Raw genomic sequence first — 12,578 nt, 5'->3', positions numbered from 1 at the left:
TGAATAAACACGCAGCAAGCCAGATCAAAAGCACAAGTAATCCGGCTTACAATCTTCTTGGACCCTGCATTCACTCACCCTTCCAAACGTATCGAGGACAATCTAATCGTATAGAGCGTAAACACTCAAACAGCCGCCAACCTTTATTTAATGGAACAAACACGTAAAACAAACTAGATGGTATTCATAGAATACTTACTCTGCGCAGTCAACTTTGTGCGAGCCAACGCTTCTGTTTTTGAAGGTTTATTTTTTGATATAACATGGCCGCCAGACCAAGTGAGTGATGACATCATAAATGTATATTCTCTAATATAATTGTTGCATAGATCACGCTCAATAAATTTCAAACTGATCAGACTAAGCATTGTCCCTGTCGAATTATGACGTCATAATTATGGTACGAATGACATCATAATTATGGCACCAATGACGTCTGCCAATGACCGAGAAAATTTATTTTACAAATGCAGACACATACGCATGCTGTACGTACGCACGCCATACGTACACACGTACCCAACCGAATGCTTAACCCTACTTTTTGCTTCGCGAGCGCAGGATAATAAGAACAAGAAAGAGCAATCGGGGATTGCAGACCCTTGCCAGGATGTGTTTTTAGTGGTTTTTAAGGCTTTTGTGGTAAAACAAATATGACGGCCGAACCACATGACCGATGACATCATCATAATTTTTTTCTCCCCCAATTTATCCCAAGATGACGCTCAAGAAATTTCATCTTGATCTGGTGAAGTTTTGTACTTTTCGGATTATGACGTCATAATGGAAGCACCTATGACATCATCATTAACATATGTTATTCCCCATGGAAAGTTCTTTGCAATGAGCCATGTCGCAATTTTTTCTATGCAGCGCTTTCGGAGATATAGAGGTGCAATTATTTTTGGGTTTTCCAGGATGGCGCCCTTACCACGTTACATATGACGTCATAATTATCATTACAAAATTTTACAGGAGGAGGCGCACCTATGGTGAAAATTTCCTGTCAATCGGACCAACGGTTGCAGAGAAAATCATATTTATTCTGTGCGGACAAACAGACAGACAGACAGACAAACAGACAAACGGATTCAAATGCAGTACCCTCTCCTCTGGCGAGGGTAAATATAACGGAACACGGCAGAGAGCAAACCTCTGCCAGGCTGAACAGTTTACGTTTTGTATCCCACTGGATTTGGCCCTGAACCAAAATCGATTAACGGCTTGTTTTAGTCGCCTTCCCAAGTCGTCCACCTAGTTTTATCATAACCCATCGATAACTTTTTTTAAATATCAGGTAAATAGTTTTTGGCCCCACCTCTGAATTATGATCGAAAAACACTTTAGAAATAATAATAAAATTCTCTGAACCGGATCCGTATTCGGATCTGCACGAAAATCGAATCAATTTTCCTTGTCACACACCCAACCTGTCCACCAAGTTACATCCAAATCCGTCCATAACCTTATGAGATATCCTGCTCACAGAGAAACAGACAGCCAGACAAACAGGAGTGAAAACAACCTGCGTTCACCTACGAAAGATGGAGGTAACTGTAGAAAGCACCTCAAAATGCAAAGCCAGCTCGCGTATTTATCAATTAGTATTCTCATAATAAAGGTTTGTTGAAAATTTGATGACAAAAGGTCAAATGGTAAAAAAAGAAAAACAAATGTTATGGCCTGCACGGAAGCTCAATGGTAAATAAATAAACAAAGCTGGCCGTCTCATGCTGCCCGGCGGTGGACGGGCTAACGATGAGTCGAGTTACGTCACAAGGAACTTCGGTCCATTGCATTAGGCCCAACAAGCCTGCGCAACGGTTGCCCACCTATGGTTATTTGTCTGTGCTCTATCCTTTTAAAATGCTGGCCATTATAGGAAGCAGCGGGTAACATTGAATAAAAATCGTTCTCATGACTTGACCGGGGATCGAACTGCCGACCTGGTAACCCCAGAGCGGACGCTCTAAGCATTACGCGACCTCAGAGCGGACGTTCACACCATTACAAGGAGTCAGTGAATGCGAGCGAGCCCTTTTGAATGACGTCGTGTTGCGAGCCGTTGCTGCCCCCTAGTTGGGGTTTTCATCATGCGGCGAGCACGTCGTTTTGGGCCGCCCTTCTGCGACACAGCGAAGCAAAAGTTTGTTTGTTCCAAAAAGATGGAAACGCTATATATCGGAGACTACTACATCCGATATTTAAACAGTGAAGCCTTTTCGTCCTCGTGGATATTAAACGACGTGCCATGGTAAATTTGAAAGCAGTATTTATATTTATTTGCGGAATACAATCATTTTAATTATGTACTTATTGTACTGAAAACTGTGTACTGAAATGTATTTTCAGGAGTGAAAGTTGCTTTGATCGAGTTGATGGTGCGAGGAATACAAAGCAAGCAGAGATTCCAAAAATGAAATCGGGTCAAGAACTCAGCACCAGGTCGGTCATTTATTTTGCTTTGTCGGGCGGGGAAGTCCCCGCGATGTGACAAACTCTCACGAGCCATGTGTGCTGAGTGAGCGCAGGTGGCTTGGGGGGTCCCGCCACAAATTACGCCTTTACCGAAGCAACAAAGGGAGGAGGATGAAGGAAAACGGGGAGGAGACAAAGGAAGTGGGACGGTTTGGGGGGGGGGGGGGGGGGAGATGGAACAAGAGGGGTTTCTCTAATGCAACGAGCGAGGAGCAGACAACAGTGAGTCTTCACGGATGAATTGAAGGCTCAGCACGAACACCTCGAGTGCCAGGAATTGATGCCTACGAGCCGCGGCAGAGCGCTCACAAACATCGCGTGTGCGGAGGACGCCCGGGAACGCGGCGGAACGGAAATTGGGCAAGTCGTCCACTCTCCTCCGAAGACCCTCGACCCGGCCATGCACATTTGGCCGCTTCCTCTGCTGCTGGTGTCCACACTCGGCGTACTCGGGAATGCAGGTATGAAGAAGAAGCCATGGGATACTTGCGCTATCGTCCAGAGTATGCCCTCTGAGCACGCACTGCTGTGTGCCTCTTATTTGCTCCCCAGGGACAACCGTGAGGTTCGAGCTCTCTCCCTTGATCTCTCCCGATCAGATGATGGTGATCACAGCGAGACATCCGCATCAAGCTGTGTCCCAATAGATTCCATCGCACGGTCTATGATTACTAATGCGGTTTTGTTTGCATTTCGTGATTTGTGACATTAATTCTTGCTGGCTCCGTTTTCAAGCAGCTGCTTGAGTTGCGGACTTTAAACCGTGAGCCGGCTCAATGCAAAATACACATCAAAATATCTGCCGTAACTTTGCGGTGGATATTTTGGTCCACATTTTTGCCAGACTCGGTGCGTAATGTTTGGAGTGTCTGCTCTGCGTCTGTGAGGTCGGTGGTTCAAATCCCGGCCAAGTGGTACCAAAGACCTCCCTTGCAAAGAAACTGCTTCGGCAGCACCAATGCTTCGTAGAGTATGATACATCAAAATAAAAAATATACATCTTTTTTGTACATAGTAAATTAAGCCAAGAAAACTGCTCTGTGATATGAGTTCCTTTTGAAACGAGGACTTAGAGGATGTGGTGCAGTAAGAAAACCTCAGTTAAGAAAGGGGAACAAGACCAAAAGTCTAAAGGAATGCTCTGTAAAGAGCACAGTACATCAAAATCCCCCCAAAAATAAATCTTTTTTGTACATAGTAAATGAAGCCAAAAATGGCTCTGTGCTGGGAGTTCTTTCGAAATGAGGACTTCGAGGATGTGTTGCAGTGAGAAAACCTCTGTTAAGAAAGGGGAACAAGACTAAAAGGCTAAAGGCGACCGCGAGGTGCCTTATAATTAATGAATCTCTTCATAGCAAGGTTATTTGGCCCTCGTTCAGGACAGGTTTTCGTTTATTGGTCGTTTTGACGGAGTGTATCAAAACGTGCTCGTGAGCTCGTGCACAGCACAAGCATATGCTAAGTGGAGCCATAGATACTCAGTGGTTGGAAGTAAGAAATTGCCGATGATGGACAAGATTTTAGTGATGACTCTCCATCGGTTTGTTTGGATATTCCTGTGATGGCTGCTGATTGTGCATTCGTTTTGGTTCTTATTATTAACCATACACTGAAATCTCACTTTAATTGCAATCCTGTACTTGATAAAATATATATATATATATATATAATTTGCCACATTTGAGTATCCAGCAGATATTCTCAAAGATATACGAGTTTGCACCAATAATGCTCCGTCTCGATCTTCCTTTTGCCCAGCCATGCGTGTGAGTGTTCACAAGGGTTTTTGTTATCTTTACCAGCGAACATTCTGATTTATCAACACCTAAAGCACTGCAGCGAACTCTGCATTCCGGGTGCGTGCAGCGTACAAAAAGTTTTGCGAATGAGATACTCACAATAGTTCTAGACATGTCAAAATAAAGTATAGCGAGGTGTACATATAAATACATTTATTTACTTTCATAGAAGGGATAAGCAGAAACTCATTATCTACCCGTATATTGAAAAAGAAAATGGTATTTCTTGGACTATTGTGAATACCTCATTTGTAGACAATTATGAATGCCCCCATACCTTTATGATCATCATCGAGCACAGCCTTTAATACGTATTACTGACGTACAACACTACTTTTAGCACAAAACCTTGTGCGTAGGAGAGAGTGTGTGTGAGAAATGTGGTTCTACTATGGCAAAGTACTAGATCTGGGGGGTGGTATTAGAGGGTAAGCAGAAAGCACGGTGCCAGGCAGATATCGGTAAAGATAATAGGGTTTCATGTTGTTTTCATAGAAGGGATAAATTACAAATCAAAAGAAGTTGTGCTGGCTCTGTGCAGGAATTTAGTGAAGCCTCATCTACAATATTGTGTACATTTTTGGTCACCGCACCAAAGGAACGATATAGCTGCCATGGAGAAGGTTCATCGTAGAGCGGATAGATTGATTCCAGGCCGAGCCAAAGTAAGCTACGAGGAACAGCTGAAGGGGGACAGGAATTTTACATCAGAAAAAGGCGATTACGAGGGCATTTGATGGAGATGTTTAAGATAACGGACGATATAGACACAATAAATGCACGGGTTTTACAGCCCAATGGACAGTGACATAATGAGGGGTCATAGCCTGAGAGTAAATAAGAGGAAGGTAGGATGGTAGTTAGGTAAGGGTCTTTCACTTAGAGGGTAGTTAATGCATGGAATGGTCTCGCTGGAAAGGTAATGGAAGCAGAAACAGTAGAGAAGTTTAAATTGGAATTTGATAGGTGCCTAGAAGCATTTGGGATAAAGAGGTACATGGACATTGGCAGGAATGGTAGGTAGCTCAGGTATGGATCGGTAATTGGATACTTGTATCATGATTGTGTTGTCTGTGTAAGGGTTTCATCAAAAGGTGAATGGTGCTCTTTGTTGCTGTTCGCTCTCCTCACAAAACCCCTAAAATAATACAAAAAATAAAATCAATAAATCGATAAAAACACGATAAGAAAATACCAAAATTATTTTATAAATTAAATGAATGAATGAATGAACGTTGAATGAATGAATGAATGAATGAACCCGCTTGGACAGAAATCTCAGCCCAAACCTGACTATGCAGATTTCTCAATCCCAGCGATAATATCTATCGCAGGATGTCCTTTCAAGGAACTCAAAATTCCCTCGCGACCTTCGTTAGACAACGCTCGCTACGGATCTCGACGTCACGCATCTTCCCCGACTTTGCTCGCCACGCCATTTTATAAATTAAATAATAACAATATATATATATATTTGTCATTATAGATGGGTATAAACTATGCTGATGATGTCTGTGCCTATCTATCTGTAATTACTCCCCCACTCCACTTCCCAGAGTGAATTTATGTTGATAAACTGTGGGGTTTAAGTTATATGGCATAGATGCAGCACAGCCTTGATATGCCAAATGGCCTCCTCCCGCATTCATGTTCCTTGTGTATCCTTGTTTATCATTTTGTCATCTGACGTGCCATGACTTGTACAAATTGCCCCCCATTTGGGGCAACCAAAAACATCTAAACGGGATGACGGTCCAATAACTATGACTGATAGTTAAAAAAATTAATGACACGAGTTTTGTGATTTCCCTGGAGACATTTTATTGATGAAAATTGAAATTAAAACTGCATTTGTTTTCATGATAATGAACCTTTGTGTTGCAAGTTTTGGATCAGGCTTATAATTATGTATCCAGTGGAGTATCATGGAAATCATAAATGTTTCTTTCAGATTTATTTTTGCTTTGCTTTTGAAAGTTCACTGCAACAATAATGTGGCTGCTAGAGCAGCATATCCTTGCTCCATAGTGTTTTTGTAAAGGCCAACCTCATGGTTATTTTATGTCAAATTCAATTGCATAGCATATCAAATACAACTGCAGTCTGATTTCTTGGGAATCACTTGGAGAGAAATTCTTGGGAATTACTTGGGGAGAAATTGCAGCCACGAAAGGTTTAGGAATAATGCTATCGAGAGAATTGCCAGTCTCAGGCACCTTCATCTATCAGTTCACCCACTCCAGGAAATGTCTCAAATTGGAAAATCGACAAGAAAACAGTTGTGCACAGGATAGCAGGGATAAATTATTTGGGCTGCAAATACAAGAATTAATATTAGCATGTTGTATCCTGTGGAATGGAGTGTGACAGATTGAATATGGATTCGAATAACATCATGAATTATGTTAATCCAAAGATTGTTGCAAAAGAAAATCCCATGACGGTTATTCTGAAACTTTTCTGAGCTTACATTATCTTGTTTTTCAACTACATATTTGATTCTGAGAAAAAAAAATGCTACATTCTTATTCACGCATATATACGTACTAGCAGATAACCCAGTCCCACCGGGCTGTTCCAAAGGAATTATTTCCCATAAGACTGTGGAATATTTAGGGAGTTTGACAGGAATTTCCTTTGATAGCAAAATGGCAGAGACCCGTGGAAATTGAGTGTAATGTAAAATGTGACTTCAAGTCCTCAGTACCCCTTTCTTCTTAAAGTTTTCCCCACAAACCCAAAATCATCAAGTTCCACTCCCAAACTCCAAGTCCTCGACCTTCCCCTCCCAACCTGAAGGGAGAGGGAGGGGGAGGCCAGGAGGCCAGGAGGTTGGAGTTTGGAAGGTGTCGGGAGAGTAAAGATACTGCTATTGAAGGTGAAAATCCTGGCATGTACCTACAAACTCTGCTATTTTCGCACATGTTAGTATAATTTACTAATGGTTTATAGCCCGATGCAGTATACCATATGCATCTGTGCCACTAAATAAAAAAAAAATTGTGACCAATGAAAAACTTTTTCAGTGACATGTGATAGGTGTTGGTAGGCATTCAAATTTAACAATTTTTGGAGGGTGCACTCTTGATAAAATAATTTGTTATTGTTGAAGAGTTTAACCTCTATAGATGCCATGGGGGTACTGGATGAATCTCTGGAAACTCCTATGTACCATAGATCATACGAAAATATGTGTTGCAGATGCTTTTGGTCTGTTCCTCTTTATTAATGTAAGGTTGTGTAGCCGTTAAACCACTCCAGTGGAAAACCCACAACCTCAGAAATGATTCAAAACTGCAAGCTGGTGCTGTGAATGCATGAATAAATCAAACCACCATTTTGTACATTCAACATCCTGAATGTCATGGGAGGAAACTAAACTACACAATAAGCAATTTCTGCACCATATGGCAGTGAGGAATCGTGAGTCGATCTGCATATTATTTTATTATGCACAACAAGATGGCTACTGTGGTTATCACGAGTGACCTTCCTAACCCAGCCCTCAAAGGTTATGGTAATAGTGGGGATTTATTGCCAGAGCAGGCTGCCTCGATTGGTTGTTTATCATAAAAACAGACGATAATTTTACACCGTGGAAATGTCCATCTATTATTTACCTGCCATCTCCAATGTGAATTTTGTGCACACCACTGTGTCGAAATGAGGATGTGATGGTGTCGATAATCCAGAGGCACTTCACTCTTCCTTGATGTTGAATGACATTTTACTCATCTCCTCTTCAATAACTTGTCATATCTTTCACCACAAAGTGCTGTAAATAATTTATGCAATCCTCGCCACCTCCTTCTATTGAACACTGGTGTGCGCATTTAGTTTTATCAACATAGTGTTTCTGAACATTAATGTAAATGGGATTTAACAACATAGCACTTGCAATTTTTTTTTTAAAATAGCGATAAACGAGCCTATAGCGATAAATAAATATTAAAATTGTGATAAATAATTTTTTTTAAATAGCGATAAACAAATATAGCTCTTATGTGAGCCTCGACTATGTATGAAAAATAAATAAATAAATTAACTTCAAAGCCATTTTGCTGAATCAGGATTTTTATGGCAACACTAATATGATAATAAATGCTGTATGCTCATGGAATAGTGAGGTGGCAGGGGGGAAAAAGGCAACACATTGATGGTGGGGCAGTAGGACCACAGTGACCCCAAAAAATCAAGGGGATGACCAAACAGGCAAAGAGGAGGAGAGGAAACAGAGTAATCTGCAAGTGGGAAACTTGGATTAGGTCAGTATAATAGGGTTTGGAAAGATAGCACGTAGGTATTTGTGATGATAAGAGATGGTAATTGATTGCTTGCTTGCTTTAAGCCTCACAAGGAATGGAATGGTTTTATTGAGCCGCCTCCGGAATGCATTTCCACAAACGGGAGAAAAGAGAAACAACGGAGTGGAGGTGGATGACAATCCTGGATTTTTTTGAGTTTATGTGGCTAGATCAGAGGAGATACGATAGGTCATGATGGGTAAAAAGAATGTTGAGAGCTTTAGATTTCACAGCAATCAAGAGATCAAGAGAGACATCTGTGATGCTGCTGTTCCAGCCCATAGGTTCGAGCAGTAATACATTGAGTGATGGACAGAGCTGGCCAGGAATGCTACAATTAGAGAAGAGATTTTGAGATAACATGAGACATTTATCAGAGAAATCATGAAATAAGAGCTCTTTAAGGAATTACATGGAATGATAGAGGTTATCTAGTCTACAGCTGGCTTTGGAGGCCAGCTGTGCTATATGGCTGATTGTGTGGCCAAGGGGTTCAAGAGACTGAACCTCTTACAATAGATAGGTGGGTCCATTTGCAAATCGTTCCTGAGCGACAGAATGAAACTGAGATTTTCCAGGATTGAAAGACGTTCAGTTTGTCAGACTAGCTTTAAGTAATTATTGATCAGCATCAGCTGCATTCTGCCTGACAGTGTTATGGAGACATTGCTGAACGAGACAAAGTGGGCTTCATTTGCAAAAGGGAAGAAGGAGTTTGCCAGCGTTCTTCATGATACTTCTTTCTACTTCACGATTAATATTGGGAGAGACTGTTACTAAAGTTACACTTTATGGCATTTTCCCATCTTTAGCCGGCATTAGTTGGTAGACGTTAAAGATCCCACGGTGCCCTGCACGAAGAGTAGGTGATCTATTGTCGGCACTATGAACAAATTCTTGCTCTAACTACTGCTGAGATGCAAGTGCATCCATTGTTTATGCATTGTGAAAGCTTTGGATTTTTTTTGTGATATATTGTTGTGAGCTCAGGGTTAATGTCAGGACTGGGAATTGGCACGGCATTAGCTCTGCTTTCTGTCCAACATGACTCAGCAAACTGCTTCAGAACACAAAGAATTGGGTTGGGGTGCAGGTAATTGCATTTGATCACAGGGTAACATTAAGTTAGGCAATTCATGGCACTCATTAATAACATCAAAATATGTCAATCTGCGCAGAATTAGCAGATGTTGAAGCTCAAAGGGTTTTTTTATTTATTTATTTATTTATATTGAAGGCTCCAAGCACGGACTATATAGTCCTCATTGAGGCCAGGCCTAAATTAAAGAGCTGCATTGATGGAAAAGTGAAGAAAGAGAGAATAGTCGAAGAGTTTTTGAGAAAGCAGAAAATCTGCTTTTTGAAAAAGGGAAGGTCATAAATGTTTGGAAAGACATGAGAAGGTAAAGAGTTCCAGAGTTTGGCAGTGGTGGGGAAGAAATAAACATCATAACGGCCCATCCATGAGTTGCCAATGCCAACACAATAATCATGTGATGTAGTGGCTTGTCGAGTATTCCAACGATTCCATGGTCTCACTAATGGCAGAGGTATACAAGCAGCAAGTTCTTGAGAGCAGAAACCAAAGTAATATCTGTAGAAAAGGGAAAGAGAGCCAACTTTGCGGCGTAGTTCGAGCGTGTTGGGTTTTGAGGTCAAATTGGGAGAGTTGATAAGTCGATTTACTTTGGATTTAATTCTGTTCAGTATGTATGTGGAACTAGAACCTCCCGAGATGTAAGGGGCCGACTCCATACAAGCACAAATCAATCCTTTATACACAGTGCATTCAGAAAGTATTCAGACCCCTTCACTTTTTTCACATTTTGTTATGTTGCAGCCTCATGCTGAAATCGTTTAAATTCATTTTTTCCCTCATCAATCTACACTCAATACCCCATAATGACAAAGAGAAAACAGGATTTTAGAAAGTTTTGCAAATTTATTAAAAAGAAAAAAATTGAAATATCACATTGACATAAGTATTCATACCCTTTGCTATGACACTTGAAATTTAGCTCAGGTGCCTCCCATTTCTCGTGATCATCTTTGAGATGTTTCTACACCTTGGTTGGAGTCCACCTGTGGTAAATCCAATTGATTGGACACGATTTGGAAAGGCACACACCTGTCTATATAAGGTCTCACAGCTGACAATGCATATCAGAGCAAAAACCAAGCCATGAGGTCGAAGGAACTGCCTGCAGAGCTCAGAGACAGGATTGTGTCGAGGCACAGATCTGGGGAAGCCTACAAAAAAATTTATCCTGCATTGAAGGTTCCCAAGAGCACAGTGGCCTCCATAATTCTTAAATGGAAGAAGTTTGGAACAACCAGGACTCTTCCTAGAGCTGGCCGCCCGGCCAAACTGAGGAATCGGGAGAGAGGGCCTTGGTAAGAGAGGTGACCAAGAGCCCGATGGTCACTCTGGCTGAGCTCCAGAGATCCTGTGTGGAGATGGGAGAAACTTCCAGAAGGACAACCATCACTGCAACACTCCACCGATCTGGGCTTTATGGCAGAGTGGACAGACGGAAGCCTCTCCTCAATGAAAGACACATGAAAGCCCACAGAATCTTGTTTCTCACAGTCTGAGAGTCCTTTAGGTGCTTTTTTTGCAAACTCCAAGCGGGTGTTGAAACATCTCAAAGATGATCAAGAGAAATGGGAGGCACCTGAGCTGAATTTCAAGTGTCATAACAAAGGGGTCTGAATACTTATGTAAATGTGATATTTCAGTTTTTTCTTTTTAATAAATTTGCAAAACTTTCTAAAATCCTGTTTTCTCTTTGTCATTATGGGGTATTGAGTGTAGATTGATGAGGGAAAAAATGAATTTAAACAATTTCAGCAGAAGGCTGCAATATAACAAAATGTGAAAAAAGTGAAGGGGTCTGAATACTTTCTGAATGCACTGTAGTTGAAGCAACTGTTGAGAGGAGAAGAAGCTTCGACATCTGAAAAAGACTCCCAGTTTCTTCGAGGCAGATTTAGCTATTTGTGTAATCTGTGGATTCCAGGATAAATTTGAAGTTAGGGTAATACCTAGTAGGCTTACTGAATCGCATGGTGTAATTGTGGAGCTTTCAAAGGAGATTGGAGAGTTGAGAGGGGTTTTAGAGAGAGATATGGGAAGAAATTTAGTTTTAGAAACATTGAATTTAACCTTACTAGTGGAGTCACCTGTGGGAATCCCACGGGCATGGAGGTGTATCGTTGGGATTGGTGCAGCCGTTTTTGCTTTACCCGGGACAATAACGTGAGGCGGGAGTCTAAACCTGAAAATGATGGAGACCAAAGCTGAAATTGGAAAAACAATATAGCCTATTTTACTCCAGGGGTTCCCAGGATTACCCACCCAAAAATTTGTTGCGATCGGTTCAGCCGTTTTTGCGGTACCTGGGAACGAACGGACGGATGGACAGACAGACGGACGGACATTTGATGAATTATAGTAAGATTACATTTGCCCCACGGGGAAATCTAGTCCAAATCCGAATTTAAAGAGGTGGCTGTGATAAAACGAGATGCATATTGAGTGAGAGAAGATGGGGCAGATGGGAAAACCATGGAGGAATGTAACGTCGAGTCATCAGCATACGAATGCATTTGGTTATTTGTAGAAGAAAGAATGTCATTGATAAAAAGTAGGAAGAGTGTTGGAGACAGGACAGAACCCTGAGGGACACCGCTGTTGATGGGGAAGGAGGGAGATGTTGAACCATCAACAATTACAGAAATAGTGCGGTCGGACAGAAAGCTTGATATGAGAGAGCAGAGTGAAGGAGGAAAACCGAAAGAGGGAAGCTTGGATATCAGACCCCGATGCCAAACTCTGTCAAAAGCTTTTGAAATATCAAGGCCATGTTTGCATGTGCTTGGGAAAATGTGTTTCTGTGAAAAATATATAAATAATAATAACTCCAAGCAATTATCATATTTCCTTCTCCACTGAGTCTTTTTCAGAAATATATCTGATGAACAACAGGAATGTATT

The 12,578-nt window shown here is 41.4% G+C and overlaps 1 protein-coding gene across 1 annotated transcript in view; it reads left to right on the top strand.

The window, feature by feature from the left end:
* Positions 1-2,673: 2,673 nt before the first annotated feature.
* Positions 2,674-12,578, top strand: part of LOC137431612 (neuropilin-2-like) — a 350,182-nt gene continuing 340,277 nt past the window's right edge. Inside the window, exon 1 of the mRNA XM_068123132.2 lies at positions 2,674-2,939. Within this exon, the coding sequence (XP_067979233.2) occupies positions 2,759-2,939 (181 nt within the window). The 5' untranslated portion in view covers positions 2,674-2,758. The remainder of the gene's footprint in view (positions 2,940-12,578) is intronic.

The sequence above is a fragment of the Myxine glutinosa genome, chromosome 7 (assembly GCF_964187855.1).
Source record: "Myxine glutinosa chromosome 7, kmMyxGlut1.1, whole genome shotgun sequence".
NCBI classification, from domain to species: Eukaryota; Metazoa; Chordata; class Myxini; order Myxiniformes; family Myxinidae; genus Myxine; species Myxine glutinosa.
Note: the sequence above shows the minus strand (reverse complement) of the source record. Positions and strands in the feature narration are given on the sequence as shown.